The sequence below is a fragment of the Enhydra lutris genome, unplaced genomic scaffold (genome assembly GCF_002288905.1).
Source record: "Enhydra lutris kenyoni isolate GAN:26980312 unplaced genomic scaffold, ASM228890v2 scaffoldscaffold13, whole genome shotgun sequence".
Taxonomy (NCBI): domain Eukaryota; kingdom Metazoa; phylum Chordata; class Mammalia; order Carnivora; family Mustelidae; genus Enhydra; species Enhydra lutris.
The window spans coordinates 22,427,603-22,446,688 of record NW_019154097.1 but is presented as its reverse complement, the minus strand read 5'-3'; the positions used below and the strand labels follow the sequence as shown (position 1 = coordinate 22,446,688).

Genomic DNA, 19,086 nt, shown 5'->3' with positions numbered 1-19,086 from the left:
CATAAGCTACAACGTTCAGTGAAAAAATCCTATTCAAAACTGACTTTACAGCAGCTTCTCAATGCTGTTCAAATGACTTCGACATCACAAAATATCAACACGAATTTCTGGGTGGTGGAGTGAATATAGGATGATTACCCCTCCCTTTTCATTCCTTCCGGTTTTCTGAACTTTCTATATATTTTGAATATCTATGAATTACTCCTGGACTAGCAATAATAAGAATTATTGGGACGCCTGGGTGGCTCAGTTGGTTAAGCAGCTGCCTTCGGCTCAGGTCATGATCCCAGCGTCCTGGGATCGAGTCCCACATCGGGCTCCTTGCTCAGCAGGGAGCCTGCTTCTCCCTCTGCCTCTGCCTGCCATTCTGTCTGCCTGTGCTTGCTCTCTCTCCCTCTCTCTCTCTCTGACAAATAAATACATAAAAAATCTTTAAAAAAAAAAAAAAGAATTATAGAAATACACTTGAAAGCAGGGAATGAGGAGCTCAGAGAGAGACTTCCTCACCCTGGAGGGCAGAGTTCCATTACAATGACCACAATCCATGCGTGGCAGCTCAGGGTCACATGACTGGCTCTATGAGGACAATGAGATTATAAAAGTTCTGGGATGGAGTCAGGAACCACATCGACTTTAATGGCCACTGAGACTTTCTTTCTGTTTCTTTAGACACTTTGTTTTAGATGATGATCCTATAGTCCCCTATACATCAGTTCTTCACACATTCTGGGTTTCTAACAGATACTTTGATGAGTGACTAAACCATCATCCACCTGACAGTAAACACGCCTTGTTTGCACAGAGCTCCACAAAGAACTTTCCCTCATATTCAGCCACTGATTCACATATTCATTCACTGTTTCATCTGTTCATTCAGCGGGTAGTCATTGAACCGCCTCTAGTTGCCAGGACTGTACAAGTTCCAGACTTTGGCTATCCAAGGGGAAGGAAATCAGGTATGCTACCTACACCTTATAGAGCTTGCAGACAGATGGATAGTGCATAAACAAATAAGTAAACAGATATAAAATTATGGGTTCATTAAGTTCCAGAAAGAAAGTAAATGGATGATGTAAGCAAGAATACTGGTGGGGGAGGTGTGCTGGGCTAATTAAAATGGAAACAGTCATGAAAGACCTTAGTGAGGGGAAGCCATCTATGGTAAGAGCTGAAGGATGACATGAAGAGTGGATATAAAGCATTCCGGGGGTAATCTCAGGTAGGTAAAGGACCTGCACAGGAAAAGCCTTGGTCTATAGGGATCCCAGAGGAAGTCTGAGTGACAGGAGTCATGAATGAAGGAAAGAGTGTTAAGACAGGCAGCTGGACAAGTAGGCAAGGACCAGATCATGGGAGGTCCAGTAGACCACCCGCAGATTGTACATAAAAGAGGTGGGAAGCCACTGGAGTCACTCTAAGTCAGGGAGTGACATGATCTAATTTACATTTTAAAAAGACTGGTCTTCATGCTGAATGAAACATAGATTCAGAAACGAAGGACAAAAGTAAAGCCAAAGTAGACAACTAAATGCAATGGTGTGATTCTGGGCAGTGGGTGATGTTCCCACTTCACGATTCAGAAATAGAAGATCATTAGTACAAAGTAATCATGCCGAGATCATAGCTCGTAAAGTCATAGAGTAGATACAGGCTTTACCAAAATCAGGCAGTATCCCACACATCCAGGGAGTATATGTTTTCTTAGGTTTGGCATTTATTTGATTTTTATTTGTGCCTGTATCTACACAGACACACAATCACACAATCACACACACACACACACACACACACACACACTCATGAAACCACAGTAGAACAAGATGCTAACGCTGGACAAGATCATCTTTCTTACCCATCTTCCATCAGAATCAAAGCCTTAAGTCTTTGCTAATAATACAGCACCCAGCAGCCACATGTGGGTCTTTGAATTTCAATTAATGAAAATTAAATAAATTTAGAAATTCAATTTCACACTTTTCACATTTCAAATGTTCTGTAGCCAGTTGGCTAATGGCTACCATATTGGGCAGCAGAAATACAGAACATTTCCATTACAGCAGAAGTCCTACTGAACAGTGCTTCTTCAGATTACCATGTGTGATGAGTTAACTTCTCTCCCATGCATCTAGCATGGTACTCGTCATGCACCATTCTTGGGAAAACTGAGAAAATTGTTACTCAAGTCATTTTCTGGGTTCTGAGATTTGGAATAGGGAAAAAGGCCAGATGGTCTTTGGTTTACAGATCAGAATACTGAGGCTGAAGAGGAGGAGGAAACGAATGAGGTTGCAAAGACTTCAGACCCAGGTCTTTTGGGTCTGAGTCCAGAATTCTTTCTAATACACCACTGCCAATTGTTCAGATAACTGAAACCATTCAGTCAACACATGTTTGCAAGACAGATAAAAAGAAAGGAGTTAGAAAAGCCAGGGGTGGCCTTGAATTATTTATTCAGTTGCCCATGTGTGAGGACACAGGCTGTGGGAGGATCTGAATATGTTTTCTTAAGGAAAACCCTTGTATTCTCTTAGACCACAGATGTGAGGAACAGCAGGAGGACGTAAGGATGGCCAGGGGCGAGAGGTTGGCATTGATGGATGTAGTGGAAAACACCAGAGATTTTGCAGGGAAAGAGAATTTTCAAGTAGCTAAACAGCTCAGGGAAACTTTGTACAAGAGGGGAGCTAGTATTTCTTGAACATAGAGTGCGTGTGTGAGCATATCACGGATGTCACGTTTCTTGAATTCCCCACAAAAGCCAGGGGAAGTGGGCACAATTATGGAAGAAGATTCGGAAGGTCAGAGAAAACCAGAGAGGTGAGATGGCTTGCACAAGGTCCGGAAGACCAGGAGTGGTGGAGCTGAGGACAGAGTGCAGACAACTTGCCAGCAAACTTGTGCTCTTTGTACCAAGCCAATCTGTAGGTGTACAAACTCTGAGGGTAGGGAGACTGATCGCTCCATTTCTTTACAGCAAATTATTGAACTTGTGGATAGACTTCCTTTAGCCATAGACTATCGTCTACGTAGCTGTTAACCCTAATTAGACATGTTTCTAAAATGTCGGTTTTAATTTAACATATGATAACTCTGTTATGAAATCTCAGACCGAACAGAATAGCTATTGTATGTGCCTCAAGTACCAACTGACTATAGGTTATTAAAAACATATTGATTGAAGCTGAGGGTACTATGTAATAGAGACATATCTCATTACACAACAATTAACCCTCCAATAGGTTTCCAACAATCAGATGGTATTTATTTAATGGACAATAACTGCTTTATGAAATACAAATTAAATACATACACGGGAAGCTTCATTTACAAAACTTCCATTTTTAAGTGGAACTGAGGCCAAGGCTTGACCAAAAGTCTGATACTTCTCATCGCCACAGAAAAAATAAATAAATCTACAGGCTGCTGGAAAGTCTGTTCTGAAGTGTCACATGACGTTTCCCAAACCCAGCTCTGAGCTCCCAGTGAGGGCGGCTGGGGCAGGGGAAGGCGGGGTGGGGGGGTGGTGTTGCTTTATAGAAGGCCGGGGAGTGCATTTCCTTCCACCATGAACACATTCACCCAGCTGCCAAACAAAGGTTCTAGATTCAGGGACTGTTGGTAGTGGAGAAAACTGGACCCTAAATTTAATGTGGTACCATGATCTAATATGTATTTATACATACACACACAAATGAGAGCTCCTTACCACCTTTCTTGGTTCTCTTGGGGGGAGGGGTAATATCTCCTTCATAATTTAAGTTTTGGAAGGACTTAATGAAAGCACCTGGGGGCCCAAGACAAGACATTGCAAAATGTGAGTCAGAGCCAGGCTCCCAGCACCATCTGTGGGCTCTTGGTCAAATTTCTTACTGTCTTCCACTCTAATTCATGCCTCACCTGGCAAATGAGGAAGATGATTCCCCTATTTTTTAAAAAAAGTTTTATTTATTTATTTGAGCGAGAGAGAAGGCACACATGCAAACGAAGGGAGGAGAAGAGGAAGGAGAGGGAGAGAATTCCAAGCAGACACCACGCTGATTGCAGAGCCTAAGGTGGGGCTCAATCTTGCAACCCTGAGATCATGACCTGAGCTGAATGAAACCAGGAGTCAGATGTCCAACCGACTGAGCCACCCAGATGTTCCTTGATGATTTCCCTTTCATAGTTATCTCTGTTCTCCATATAAAGCCTTAATACGGAATATGGCTTAGAGGAAGGACTTGATAAATGGCAACAACCATAACCACAGAGAATGATTAGTTAATCATTAGTTGGTTATTCCTTTCACCATCATCAATGGTATATCATCAGTGTTCGACAAAATGCCAAGAAGGATTGGGATGGGGGGTAATACACTAATAAGCCCTAAATTATAGGCAAGTGTAGATGTCGTCATCTTAATCTGTTTTCCTGACTCTTCAGAATCTGTTTCCCTTAAAGCTTGAGCTCCCCAGGGGGTGTCAATGCTGAAAGGCACCATGAGAGACCAATGGATTCACGTCCCCGTCTTCAGGCCACTGAGGCATTATTAGACCCACTTTCCTGCCAGAGAGGACCAGTTAAGGAGCGAAAATGACTTGCCCAAGGTAATACAGTTAATAAGTGAACGACCAGGGGACAGAACTCCCGTGCCTCAGTTTATCATCCCTGATCTAAAAATCCTCTCCTCCATTCTACAACAAAATACTAGGCCCAAAGATTCTAATGATATGTATTTATATATTCAAGTGTATTCAAGTACGTGTATTTGTATATGACCTATGAATATGTACGTATACACACACATATGCACCTTCATATATAATATAGATTACACATCTATCACAACTGTGCATTGACCAGAGGCAATTTCAGCTCGCGAGCTCATGGAGATGAGGCCAGCACCTCTCTCCCAGAAGACAGAAGCAGTAAGTTTCCAGGTGTTTCATAATAAAATAAAGCTAAACATCCATTCATTGGAAGCACGCATCTTTACTTACTAATTCCAATGAGCACTCCTTCATTTACCCCCTGACTCCCAAATTTGCCCTGTGTCTATACAGACTAGCATGGCTAGGTGCTAGGGGCTCCAGATGAACAAGAACAGGGATGAAGAAAACAGCTTCCCATTGGAATTTCCCCTCTTCTCGGCAGGAGAGAGAGGGATCAACACTGCACAGGCCACACTCACCTTTCAAAGAAGTGGCCATCGATGGGCGGAAACCACTCCAGTGTCACGGAGTCGCTCGTGTGGCCCACGATCTGGGGGGCCAGGGCGACGGGCGCCGGCTTCCTGGAGGGCTGCCAGCTCTGGTAGACCAGGTCCAGGTAACAGTGCATTCTGGCGACTTGATTGGGCGTGAAGGAGTCTGTGCAGTCGTCATCTGCAAGTGGGCAGAGGGAGAGATAAGAACCCACTGCTGCATGACGTCTCCCAGGGGGCCAGCCAGCCAGCACCCCAGCCCTTGCCAATGCAGAGCTGGCCTCTTCCAGTGCTCAAGAGCTAATGGTCTGTGAAGAAATGAGTGCAGTCATCACTTCTGGAGACAGGTAAGAGGGAACAGGAGGAAGGGGAGGGTGGATGGGATGGAGCAGCCCAGAGGTCACAGTTAAGGACAAGGGCCAGACAAATGGCTTTCCACAGGCCCCCCAATCCCTGGTCAGTAAGCCATGCATTCCCTTATTCTGTCCCTCCCTCAACAGTCACCCCAAATCTCCCATTCATTCATTCCTTTACATTCATTCATTCATTCCTTTGTTCAGTCACTCCCTCACTCCTTCACATTCACTCATCTGCTCGTTCATTCCACTGTCCACGGAGGCAGTGATACTGTCCTTCAAACTAACCCCTGAGCATCTATCCCATATTCTTTGCTCTGGGCCACAGGCCACAGAAAGATAAAATTTAAAAAGGGTCCTGCCCTCGAGGAGCGACCAGTCTAGTTAGAGAGTGAAGGCGAGTCTCTTATATGAGCCAAGGTTATCAGAAGACAGTGAGAGTCTGTGATGCTGACCACTGATGACCAAGACACAGCACCGTGGGCCAAGACAGGGACCCAGGGAGGTTCCCGAAGAAGGAGGTATTTGAGGTCAACCAGACGCATGGCTAAGATGGGGAGAGGAAGGTCAGGCACTGTAGGAGAGGGAGCTGCAGGCCCGCAGGGACGTGGTGTCCTTCACAGGGAGCACAGCTAGAGAGGCAGGAGGCCCAGGAATAATCCAGGCTCAGTGTCCATGCTGGGAACGAGGACAGTACTGTCACTTGGCTACTCACTGAGTGCTTAGTAACAGCCAAGCGTGGTGCCCTGTGCTTTGGACATATTTAACATTCCCACTGTTTGGGGAGTAAATACGACAGTTTGCTCCATTGTGCAGAGAAGGGAATGAAGACTGAGAGAGGCCAAGCAACTCTTTTGTGATCACAATGCCAGGGACACACGTGAGGTCTGAACCCAGGCATTCTGGACTCCAATAGCATATTTCTAATCAACGTGAGAACTTCTTTCTGTGCCTAAGTGAGACCCTGTATGGGAAAAGGATCCTGCAGGTGCTTGATAAATAAAATGTGAGCCCAAGTCTGAGTGGGCTGGAATACAATCTCTTAAATGTCTTTAGATCGAATGACCTTGAGCCCTACTCTCTTTTCTACCATGTGGACTGAAGACTGTCTGAGACTCACCTCCCAAGGAAGGAGGCTGCCTCCTGTCTACCCCTCCAACCGCTTCATTCGGCTGCCCTGGAGGCAGAACAAGGCACTGTTTTGGATAGGTTTCCAAAAATATCACTTCCCAGAGGTGTCTGCCCAGTTGGGGTTTCCGCAGCTGGGCCCCAGACGGAGGAGCACGGGGCTCACCAGATCTTAAAATAAACCCGCCCCTGGGAATCCTGCAGCATAAACTCACTTCGCCTTATCAAACAAACAGAAAATAAGTTTGAGCAGGTGCTGGGTAGCTGGATGGGACCTTGAGAATCCAGCCTGGGGAAGGGACAGGAGTGAAAGAAGGTTAGACACAGACGCTTCTTCTGATCCCCTTAGTAATTTTTGTAGGCCGGTCCCTTGTCCAGCACCCGGGCACATCTTTCATAGGTCTGGACAAAGCGGAAGAGCCCAATTCCCTCAACAAGTCCCCTTAGTCACATACATCTCTCTCAAGTCCACATGCAGCCATCTAACTCCTTGGATAACAAACATTCTACGGCTCTCGCTGCCTGGAGAATAGAGTCCAAACATCTAGCCTAAGAAGGGCCAGCCCATCGGATAAATTCTTTTGTTCCTAGGAACTTCGCATTCTTAGTGCAAAAAAGCACCCCGGGAAAGCCATTGAATAGGTCACAGGCAGGGGAAGAGACAATGGCTAATAAGTATGGCTAAAGAGTTAGACCAACTTGTGAGGGATGCAGAGTCTAGTGGGCAAGTGAATTCATGCCCTCAGGGCCTCTGTCTTCCCACTGTAGATGGCGATGATGAGGACACCGGGAATGTTTCCCTCAGAACTCAGCTGAAGGTTAAGGGCAGTAATGCACAAAGAACCATAATGCTCAGTAAATACTCACTGCCTTAGGACCGGGACAGTGCCTGCGTGTGTGTGTGTGTGTGTGTGTGTGTGTGTGTGAGAGAGAGAGAGAGAGAGAGAGAGAGAGAGAGAAAGGAGAGAGAGAGAACCAGAAGCAGGAAAAAAAAAAAAATAACCGGAATGTAAAATATTCATTCTCTTTGATCTAGCAATAGCACACTCAGGAATTCAATAGACAGATATTCATGAACAAATATGGGGAAAATAGAGGTATGAAGATATTTTTTGGAGCATCATTTATAATGGTAAAAATATCAGAAATAGGGGCACTTGGGTGGCTCAGTGGGTTAAGCCTCTGCCTTCAGCTCAGGTCATGATCCCAGGGTCCTGGGATCGAGCCCTGCATCGGGCTCTCTGCTCAACAGAGATCCTGTTTCCCTTCCTCTCTCTGCCTGCCTCTCTGCCTGCTTGTGATTTCTGTCTGTCAAATAAATAAATAAAATCTTTAAAAAAATATCAGAAATAACACATCCGTCTATTAGGAGGGGAATGGCCATGTACGTTAAGGCACAGCACCAAAGAGAATACTAATCAGTCATTTCCAAAAGAAGGAAGTAACTCAAAATCAGGTCCTGCAGGTACAATTGGGGACATTGAATCAACCCCACTCCATGGAGCTGCTGTGGGGACTCGGTGAGCTGGAGCACACAGAGTATTTATCAAGACGAATGGAGGAGGAAACCAGCATATTTCCCCCTCATTCACTCTGGTTTGTTTGTTTCTTTCTTTTCCCCAAGAAGTGCATTTCTCCTTTAGCGACTTAAAAATTAGCCATTTCTACATTTGTCAATAAAAAGGAGTATGAAGAACAGATAGGTGACAAAACTTGGTAAGGGAACAGAAATGTATCTAAACTTGAGCATAGAAGTCCGTGAACGTCTGTCCCACAGTGCATCGCTTAAAGACTCAGCTGCTCTCAGAGTCCTGGGGGGAGGGGCCAAAGGGTTTCCGTTTATCACAAACGCTCTGTCTCAATTAGCTCATGTCTAGAGTCAGCCCCTCTTGGCTTCCTGCCTCCACATGTTTCCCCTCCTGACATCTGAGCTCCAGGATCAACCAGCCCCTCTTGTTCTTTGGTTCCCATCCTAGCCCTCAGCAGGGAGGACTTTGGGGATCTCATCACTGGGAAAGCCTGCACCAGCCCCATGCTTTCGGGGCCCTGCCCTGAGTTTGCTAACTGAACTTGGTTCTCTAGAACATGTTCCCCTCTGGAGCATGGTGACCACAGAGCACAGAGGGTCAGGCCAGGGCGTCAGGCCAGGGCCAGCGCTGCTGTGTACTGTGGAACCGGGAGCACGATGCTGTCTCCCTGGCCAGCTTTGTTTTTACCCACGGTAACACAGGGAACAGTGATGTAACCACCTCCTAAAGCTAATAAGGGCATTTAACAAGCAAACCCGTTTCTAGTGTAGGGATGACGGAGCTGCCCTTTGTAAGAGCTCCTGCCTTTTTTATTTTTATTAAATAATGATAGTGATACTAATAGTAATAGCAATAAATGATTATTCACTGTAAAACATGTGGAATATATCCAAAATGTTACAAAGAAATAAACATCCCCCTAAACTCATTCCCTAGAGATAATACAATGGGTATTTAGCATATAGATCTATGTGTGTATTTTGCATGTGAATATTTATAATTCTCATTATCGGAAATACATTTACACCATATATATACATACATTTATATATATACATACACACACACGTATATATGCCAGGTCTTACACCGTACAAGGCTCTGTGACCATTTTCACATTAAAGAGTTAACAAATACTCCTAGGAATGATCACTTACGGAGCACTAGTTATGGTACCAAGGACAGTTCTAAGTCCTTCATCTGCGTGAGTACACCTGCCATCACGCAAGGTCGGTGTGATGACCCTCCACGGGATGCAGGAAGCCAGGGAGGCCTGGAGAGGCACCTCACCTACTGTCAAAGGCTAATGCACGGAGGATTCGCATTCGGTGCCGCACTCCCAAACTTCGTGCTCTGTGCCACTGTGCCCCTCAGCTTCTGTTTACTCCTCTCTTTCATCTTCTGCATTATCGTTAGTGGCCCCACAACATTCTATCATATGGTGCTTTGTGATTTATTTCAACAATCCATGCTCATTGGTCTTGCAAGCAGTTTCTAATTTTTCACGCATATAAGCGTTTTTTTCTCATGCCTGGCAGAGAGTAAATACCTCATTGATATTTTGACAATGAACATTGCTGAGAACATCCTTAGGACTGAGTCCTGAAACAAGTGCACGGATTTCCTTCCTAAGGATACATTCCTAAGAGCTGGGATTGCACGGTTGAAGCAGATGTGTATTTGGAAAGACCCCGACGTGCAGAACAATGGTAACCAGACACTTGCTCCTGTGGGCCGGACAAGGCCTGGTTTTCGTACTCTTGAGGAAGCCCTGATGGAGGGTGGCCTATCATCTTCAGGAAGGAGAGTCTGGGCTTCTGCTTTTCATCTGCCCGGGGCTTATCCAGTGGCTCAAAGTGACCCTATGCACCTGGGGTTGAATGCCGTCACCTGTCCAGTGTTTGCTGGAGCTGAGCACTGGGGCCCCTCCCCACCTGCCTTAGCATCAGAGAGAGAGGGAAAGAGCCAGATTGTTCACCGATCAATAGCACTGGCTCTGCAGTGAAAAAGGCTTACCTTTTTCTTGTGTGACCCTGGGCAAGTGGCCTAAGCTACATGAAACCACACTTTCTGGATCTGTAAAATGGGTTCAGTAAGAATAGTCCTTACCTCAGAGGGTCACTTTGAGGATACTACAAGAGAAGCCTATGAAGTGTTTCCTGCAGTGTGTGCTGTATCCCAGGCAATTGATAACAACTGTAGACCTGTGCTGACCACTACGGCAGCCACCAGCCAGTTGGGGCTATTTCAGTTTGAACTAATTAAAGTTACTAAAGATGAACAATTCAACTCCTCGGTCTTACTAGCCATACTCGAAGCACTCACAGGCCACACCAGGCCAGCGGTGATCACACCGGGCACCACGGACATGGGACATGCCCATCTTTGCAGAAAGTTCTACTGGATGGCACTGCTCTAGACTCTTCACGCTGTGAGTGGCCAGACCCGATAAAGAAGCACCAAGGAAGGAAGGACGGAAGGAACTCTGAGCAGCTGACCCAGCAGGGTCTCCACCCTCTGGCCTGGACCGCACAGCCCCTGTGCACAGCTCTTCCTGGTCCTGAGAACCCCATCCTCTTCTGCATTTTGAATTTCATCCAGCTGCTTTTGTCACCTCATCTATCAGAGATCCTAAGGAAAACAAACATGTCAAAGCTCGTGGTCGCCTTGAATATGCTTTTGCGGGTGTAAGTTTGTTATCGTAGCTCAGTGAATTAGTTCTGCTGTTAATGGGTCACTGAGCTGAGGGGTTCCTTTAAAAAAACAACAGTAAATCAATCACCCTTTAGATCTGTGCAAAGGGGAACAAAAAAAAAAAAAAAAAGGTTTAGTTTATGGGGGTCTGGTAGCCAGTGGCAGCTCCGAGGCCCCTAAGCCTCCGGCAACCTTCCAAATTCATGTTATTGTTTATTTTCCATGTGCGTTGAGCTGGCCAAGGAAAGGTGCTACAGAAATGGAACGTAAGCAGGGCTGTGTGATGGGACAGGGCACCGGATGTGGGATGTCGGCTTGGCTGGGAATGGGAATCCAGTGGGAAATCTGCTTTTGAGGAAATACCCAGCACTGTGGTCTTTTTAAAAGACCTAAACCTGACGACCCCTTTCTGGTGCCAAGGTTGGGCTGTTGACCCTTTCGAAGACCTCAGGTTTGAACAGTAGGAGCCTTAAACTGTAGAGGCCCCCAGAGGTCATCAGTCTACGTGGGAAAGCAGGAAGACCTACTGGGGATTATCAGATTCACTCGGTTTCAGCAGTAAAATCCTCTTTTCAAAAGTGATCTGAGATGGCTAAAATGAACAAGTCAGGAAATGACAGATGCTGGCAAGGATGTGGAGAAAGGGGAACCCTCCTACACTGTTGGTGGGAATGCAAGCTGGTGCAGCCCATCTGGAAAACAGCATGGAGGTTCCTCAAAAAGTTGAAAATAGAGCTACCCTATGACCCAGCAATCGTACTATTGGGTATTTACCCTAAGATACAAATGTAGTGATCTGAAGGGGCACGTGCACCTGAATGTTTATAGCGGCAATGTCCACAATAGCCAAACTATGGAAAGAACCTAGATGTCCATCAACAGATGAATGGTTAAAGAAGACGTGTTATATATATACGATGGAATACTATGCAGCCATCAAAAGAAACGAAATCTTGCCATTAGCAATGACATGGATGGAACTAGGGGGTATTATGCTAAGTGAAATAAGTCAATCAGAGAAAGACAATTATATCATCTCTCTGATATAAGGAATTTGAGAGGCAGGGCGGGGGTCATGGTGGGGGGAATGAAACAAGATGGGATCAGGAGGGAGACAAACCATAAGAGACTCTTATCTCACGAAACAACTTGAAGGTTGTTGGAGGGTAGGGGGGGTCGGCATAGGGTGGCTGGGTGATGGACATTGGGGAGGGTATGTGCTATGGTGAGTGCTGTGAAATGTGTAAGCCTGATGATTCACAGGCATGTACCCCTGAAAAAAATAATATATGTTAATTAAAAAACTGTTGTCTGAGGCCAAAGTCAAAGAAGAAATGGAAAACTGTGGGAAGAGGGCTTTCCGAGTTCAAGCAGAGATGGAGACTTAGAGCCCTACACAGGAATAGAAGAAAAAAAGTGCTTGGAGTCAGATGTGTGATCTGGGGCAAATGACTTTAGTGAGTCACGGTACTGCCATCTGTAAAATGGGGACACTTTCTACCCTACAGATCTGTTGTGAGTTGAATGAGATAGTGTGTATTAATGTCCTTTAGGAATCACAAACTTTTATACAAGGAGAAATAATACTATTGATAAGAATCACCTTTTTATATCTTTATGAGAATTTATTTTCTTCCCTCCTGCCTCCATCCCTCCCTTTCTTCTCAACAAACACTTATTAAGCTCTGTGTTAGGAGGTATGTGCTAGGAATATAGTGATTAGAGATAGTCTCTGCTTTCACAGAACTCGCTTACTTTTGTAGGGGCAAGAGACTCCTATAATATATATAGAATATTATAATAGAATTCAGTGTTGGGCTAACATGTGCAGTTTGTGGATTGGGTCCTACACTGGGGTTCTTGGTCTAAAAGGCCAGTGGTGAGGGCTGAGACTGCCTTAGAAAAGAATGCCTTGTATTAACTTTCCAAATATGCTCTAAGGCTAGAAGTGGACTTGATATATTCTAAAAGAAGTACACGACATCCTTGAACCCAAAGCATGAGTCCTTAACGTTATTACCGATGGTATAAAACAGGGCTTTGACAGGATATATGCAGTTAGGAAAAGAATGCACCCCTCTCACATAATTTCGTATTTGCAAAACCAAAAGCATTCTATTTTTTTGATAATAAAAGAGTAAAGGAGAGTATAATAGCTTTATATTTAAGAAAAAGTTGCAGTTAAAAATAAAAAGGAAAAGATAAAGAAAAAGTTGCAGTAACCACCAGCTTAGAAAAATACTACTGCAAAATTAGAGGAAACTTCTCTAAGATTCCTTGGATCCAAAGATTCCATTTTCTTGAGTGAAGGGAGACCCAGAGACAGGGTTTAACTGACCCAAAGGCACTGGGTAACCCAGTGGTAGATCGAGAACTTCTCCATAGGTCTCCTGACCTTGGGCCCCAGTCAGCCCCTTCAAGTGTGTCTTTCCGAGGAGACATCAGATACAACAGCTCCCATGAAGCCCTGAGATCTCACACAAGGACTGTCACATCCTGATTATCTGGGATGAGGGAAAATTGGGATGAAGAAGTCTTAGAAAAAGAAAGCAGCCTTCCCAAGGCTCCTCTGAGCCAGGACCAGAGCCAGTGTGGGACACCCAGCCGTGTTCGCCCTGCTGGGCAAGGGAACCCTACCTGCGTAGCTCATGAAGTTGTTGTAAGGGGTGTTGAAGAAGCTATGGAAGCCACAGGTGTCATTCCCTGGTCCCGGATCACCACAGAACTTGTGTTTTGGGGCTGGATTGGTATCGCTGCAGAGGTCTCCCGTCTCAAAGGAGGGTTCCGTCTCCATGCAGGGATCACTACAAGACTGGATCTCTGAGATGCCTCGAAAGATGTGGTAGAGGCCCAGGCTGTGCCCGATCTCATGGATCATGGTGTGGGTGTGCCCAGGAATGCCGTAGAAAGACGGATTCAAGACAATGCCACCTGCAAGGGAAAACCAGAGCCGTAAGCAAGTGGGGACACTATTTCCTGCTGCAGAAATCCCCCAATCACAGGCAAATAGGGTGCTGCCCCAGGTAACCACAGGCTTCTCCACCCTGGGTCTCCACTGCTCTGAGAACTGTTAGGACTTGTGATACGCAGCACTGATTGGGTAGGAAGGAGTCTCAAGAGTCACTCTGGACAATCCCTTCCTTTTTCAGATGAAAACTCTATTGCCTGAAGAACCAAGGCAACCTGACTGAGCTGATCTCAAACTACTTTACAAACAGGCATGATTTCTGGGCTGGGGGACATTTTTGCTGCCACCTTGTCCTTCAATAATAAGGCACACCCTAGTTTACAAACACTCTGCACTGTCTAGTCCAACCAAAGCCCTCATGGCCAGATACCTTGGTGCCAGTCCTCACTCTGACCTCCCCAATGCTAGGACGCTGAGCAAGCTAACTGCCATCCCTGAATCCCACTTCTTCATCTAGCCCTCATGGAGGCCATCATCCTGTTGAGCTCCTCATGATGATGGTGTCATTACATCCAACGTCTTGTGGGTGCTTAGCATGTGTCCTCGGGCCCCGTGCTCGGTGTTTCCTGTGTATAATCACACTTCCTCAACTCACAACCCAAGAGCAGAGACACTGAATCCCAGACAGGTAGTGACAGGCTCATGATTGGGAGTTTGGAAAGTGTCAAGCTGGGATTTGAACCCAAGATCCTTAGTTTCCGGAGCCAGGCCTCTTAATGACTTCTACTACGAGTGCCAATCGCAGGGCCTGCAAGGTGGCATCTCATTACAAGTGTGTTGAATCTTTGCTGAACGTTAACCCAATGAAAGCCATTTTCTGAGGTCCACCTGAGCCCACGTAAGCAGCCTTGCCTAGCTTCCCAGTTAGCAGGTGCCTTACTCATGACTCCAAGTGGGTCAGAGGGTATCTAACTTCTCAGGAGTCGAAGAGGGTCCTGAGAATAAGCAGCATGACCATCACCTGGAAAAGATTATAAATGCACTCCCGGGCCCTACTGCAGACCTACAGAGTCAGCATCTGTGCTCTAACAAGGGCCCCAGACGACTCTTCTGTACATTCTAGTTGCAGAAGCCACGGTCTACCCCACAGGTCTTCAGTGACTGTGTATGGCTTAGCCTAGGGAGACGGATGGAACAGATTTCAGCAGAATCACTGGATGGCATTTTTCATGTTCATTTGAGGCACTGGAGAAACGATATAGGCTGGTAAGGAGACATTTATACTTTAAAATCCAAATGTGTTTAAGAGAAGGTTAACATTCAGGTCTGAACACTCTTGCAAGTTGTGATTTTAAGTGCGGAGCAGGGTCTTCTAAAGAATGGTGATAAGGCAGGGTCTTGTTGATTTGAACTGGCGGGCACGGTGGGGGAGTTTTATCTTGGGTTGAACTGCCGGGAGGTGAGTTTGCTCAGTCATGGGGCTCATGGAGTCTATTAATTTTGAACTGCGCAGAGCCTTCTAGCACAGAGATAAAGATGTATGAGAGGGTGTGGGTGTGTGTGTGTGTGTGCACACGCACGTGTGTGAGAAGGGGCAGGCAGAGAGGCAGGGAGGAAGAGAAATTGAGACAGGAAATCTCTCTCAATTATTTTCTGTCAGTCATAATATGAAACATAATCCCCTTCCCACCCAAGGCTTTTTCCAGAGATCATGGCATCACGGCAGGAAAAGAGGGTAAAAATATAGGTATGGTTCTAATAAGTTAGGTTTGATTGGGGTTAGTGTGGAGAAATTGCTTCTGGCCAACATGTCTCGGGATGGGGAGATGGCAGGCTGGGGGCTGGGGGCCCGGGGCAGTGAGCCTGACATTGGATGCAAACCTCACTCAGCTTGACCCCGGCTGTGTGATCTTGGAAAAGTGACTCTGAGTCTCTGGTGAGCTCTAAAATAAACAGCTACGACAGTGGCAGTGATTCTGTTTCTCCAGGAGGCTTCAACATGGAGGTGCCGGGCAGGGGGATGGGAAGGTGCGGGACCCCACAGGTATTTCCAGGGATAATGACGGGATTGTAGACTTAATGTCCGGGCCAGCTTGGTTTGTTTTACCTCATCCCCTCCCGACTCACCCCTCTGCACGGAGCCACAGCACAGAGCCCGAGTCTTGTTTCACTGCTTCTCTTAAAAGGTGAAATAGCTGGAGCCTGACATCATTCTGAAACACTATAACATGCTGCGGATTTATGGCCTTCTGTATTCCTGGCCCTGAGCCAGCCTCGGAAATTCACGGAATCATCAGGAGTATTTTTCTCTAACGTTAGACGCCTTCTAAGAGTCTGATCAAGAGCCTTTCTGTTGCTTTTCCAACAGGACAGCATTTCAGTGCTGAGAACCATCTTTGGAGACCATCTAGTCTAACCTGTTCATTTAAAATCTGAGCAAACGGGGGAAGGAGACTTGCCTAAGGCCATATGGCCAAGCAGAATCACAGCTGAGAACAAACATGGGTATTGCTCTGGGCCAGCAGGACTCCCATACGTCATACCAGGCACGCGACAGAAACAAATCATCTACACTCAAGTGTGTCTAAGTTGCATGCTCTTTTCTGCCCAACCTCTGTCTGTCTGTCTATGCATCCATCAACTATCTCAGGGTTTCTCTACCACAGCATGACTGACATTTTGGAATGGATAATTCTTGCTAGACCCATAGACTGAACAGCATCGCTGTCCTCTACCCACTAGATGCCAGTAGCATTCCCCCATTTGTAACAGCCAGAACCATCTCCAGACATGGCCAGATGTCTCCTAGGGGATAAAATTCCCCCAGTTGGGAACTACTAAAGATTTCTCTTTCTCTCCAGTTCTGTTTACACCACAACAACACTGCGCATGTTCACTCATGCGTGCACACACGCACACACCATATTTTGGTTTCATTCTCTTAAAACCAAGTGGAAAAGGAGAGCAGTCTAGTGGGAACTAACTCTAGAGTTTGAGGTCTCCGTCCTGTGAAGCTGCAGAGTCTTTCATTTCCAAAATACCGCCGTTTGAAACGGTGACTGGACCTGGGCTATCCCACTGGGGGAGCAGGGGACCTCAGGAAACACGGAGAACTGTCTCTCTCCTGAGCCCAAACCTCCCCAGATGAAGATGCTTGACGAGCAAGGAATTGCTCTCCACTGGTATAAACATCGAGAACATTCTGTCAAAGGAAAAAAGGTTGAGTACATTGTAGTGCCCTCACTCAATGGAATATTGTGTGGAAATTAAAAACATCACCTATAGAGAGATGGAAATAGCTCAGAAGGATGCTTTTTTTCTTGTGATATTAAGTGATAGAGTTGGATGGGAAGTGATTAGGAAGACTGTTACCAGAGTCCCTAACGTAGGTAGCATAATATGAAGTAAAACAACAACAACAACAACAACAACAACAAAATGTAAAATTTTTATCTATGCTGTGATTTCAAATATGCACAAGTTACAGAAACACACATGCATATACAGACATGTGCTGGAAGAGAGCACGGAAAAATGAAAATTAAAGAGCTACGCTGTTTACTTTAGGGCCTGGTTCAGAAACCATTGTCTTTTCTGACTCTTGGTGATGGGTTCCTATAAACATATGTCTGGTTTATGGATATGAATACTTTGGATGTAAGAAGAGTTCCTGGTGGTGTTGGTGGACCATGGAGGAACAAGGAGTTCTTAGCAAGCTCACTCCCTCTCTCTGTCTCTTTGGTATCCCTCAAGCCAAGCTCTGACTGGCTGTATCAGCTCCCTGTGGTTGACAGGCTGGGAAGATAACAACATGCACTAAGAGGCAAGGGGTAAAAGAAGAAAGCTATCAAGGGACACAGCTGGAGACTTGAACTCCAAATGGGGCCCAGCCAAGGACTTGTGTGTGACTTTGGATAAGCCCTATTCCTTCTGTGGATCTCAGTTTCCCCACTGGCAAAACAGGGTTAATGATATCATGTTATTTTCTTCAGAGAAATGCCTGGTGGTTGAGATGAGATAAGAAATGCTAAGGGGTTCTGTACTCAATAAAGCAATAAAGAGATAGTTCACCATCACCATTGTCAAGGTCATGATCACCACCACCATTACCATCATCACTAAAGTTAATCCTGTGCTAACCCAATTTCCTCCTGAAGAAGTTTCTAATTCTCACCTAAGTGCATTAGGGCCTCCTTGTCCCATGGCCAAGTTGCTACTCCTGCCAATTCCTCCTCCGAGGAGTTTGCAAAGAAGATATTAAGGTGTGTTGATCCATCCAGTCTAAGAATGTTCTTCAGTTCATTAACATCCAAGTATGCTCTGTAACAGAAAAAGAACCTTGGCTGTCATCACCATCCAGAAAATGTACTATTCAAATAACAGCTATTCCCACAAGTGATTAAGAGCTACTGTGTGCCACGCACTTTGCTAAACACTTTATACACATCACCTCAATGACTTCCCCCAACAGTATATAAGGTAAGTGGAGATGATCCCATTTTACAGCTAAGAAAATCAAGTCCTCTTAAGTTGAAGAGACATAACAAGATTCCTCGGCTTATAAACAGCAGAGTTCAGTTCACAACCTACATTTACTTAAAGTCAACATCTTTGCCCTTAAAGACTCTGCTGTCTTGCCTGGTGATAAGGCTACATAATGAGGGTGCAAATCAAGAATGCCGACCATGGAAAAGACAACGTGTATTCTAGTCTTGGCTCCTTCTCTATTTCACTCATTCACTATGGGAGGCAAATACAGAGCTGCACTAGAGGCCTGCCCTGCATCTCTGTACCAACCCTGCAGAGATGCATTATTGCTATTTTCAAGATAAGGAACCTGTGGCCCACGTGTGATTAAACAGGTTGCCCAAAGTTGTAGAACAGGGTTTCAAGGCCAATTCTGTCTACCTTGGAAACCTATGCTCTTGTCACTGGGCATCATGCTGTCCCCACACCCAGGTGATTCTGTATTCTTAAGCCTCTCTTTATTTGCCTGTAAAATGAACCTAAAATCCCTTAGAGAGGGGTGTTGTATTTGGAGTGGCTGCCACTTTAGACGGACAGATCAGTAAAGTGAACCAACTCCCCATTATCATCAGCAGCTCCTTAATAGATAGAATGAACGCATGTTGGTGAGAGAAAGAAATGGTCTTTGAAAAGAGGCTGGGCACATCCTAGACGCTCAGTAAGTAAGAACTCCTCCTCCACAGAGTATGGCTCCCCTATCAACACTGGAATGCTAAAGCTTTCCATCAGTCACAGGCATATTACTCAACGGATCATTTTCTA

At 45.6% G+C, this 19,086-nt stretch overlaps 1 protein-coding gene across 1 annotated transcript in view; it reads right to left on the bottom strand.

Moving 5' to 3' along the window:
• LOC111146361 (pappalysin 1) overlaps positions 1-19,086 on the bottom strand; it is a 236,448-nt gene that overhangs the window by 164,887 nt on the left and 52,475 nt on the right. The window contains 3 exon segments of the mRNA XM_022501889.1: positions 5,171-5,363; positions 13,527-13,820; positions 17,972-18,117. Coding sequence (XP_022357597.1) covers positions 5,171-5,363; positions 13,527-13,820; positions 17,972-18,117 — 633 coding nt within the window.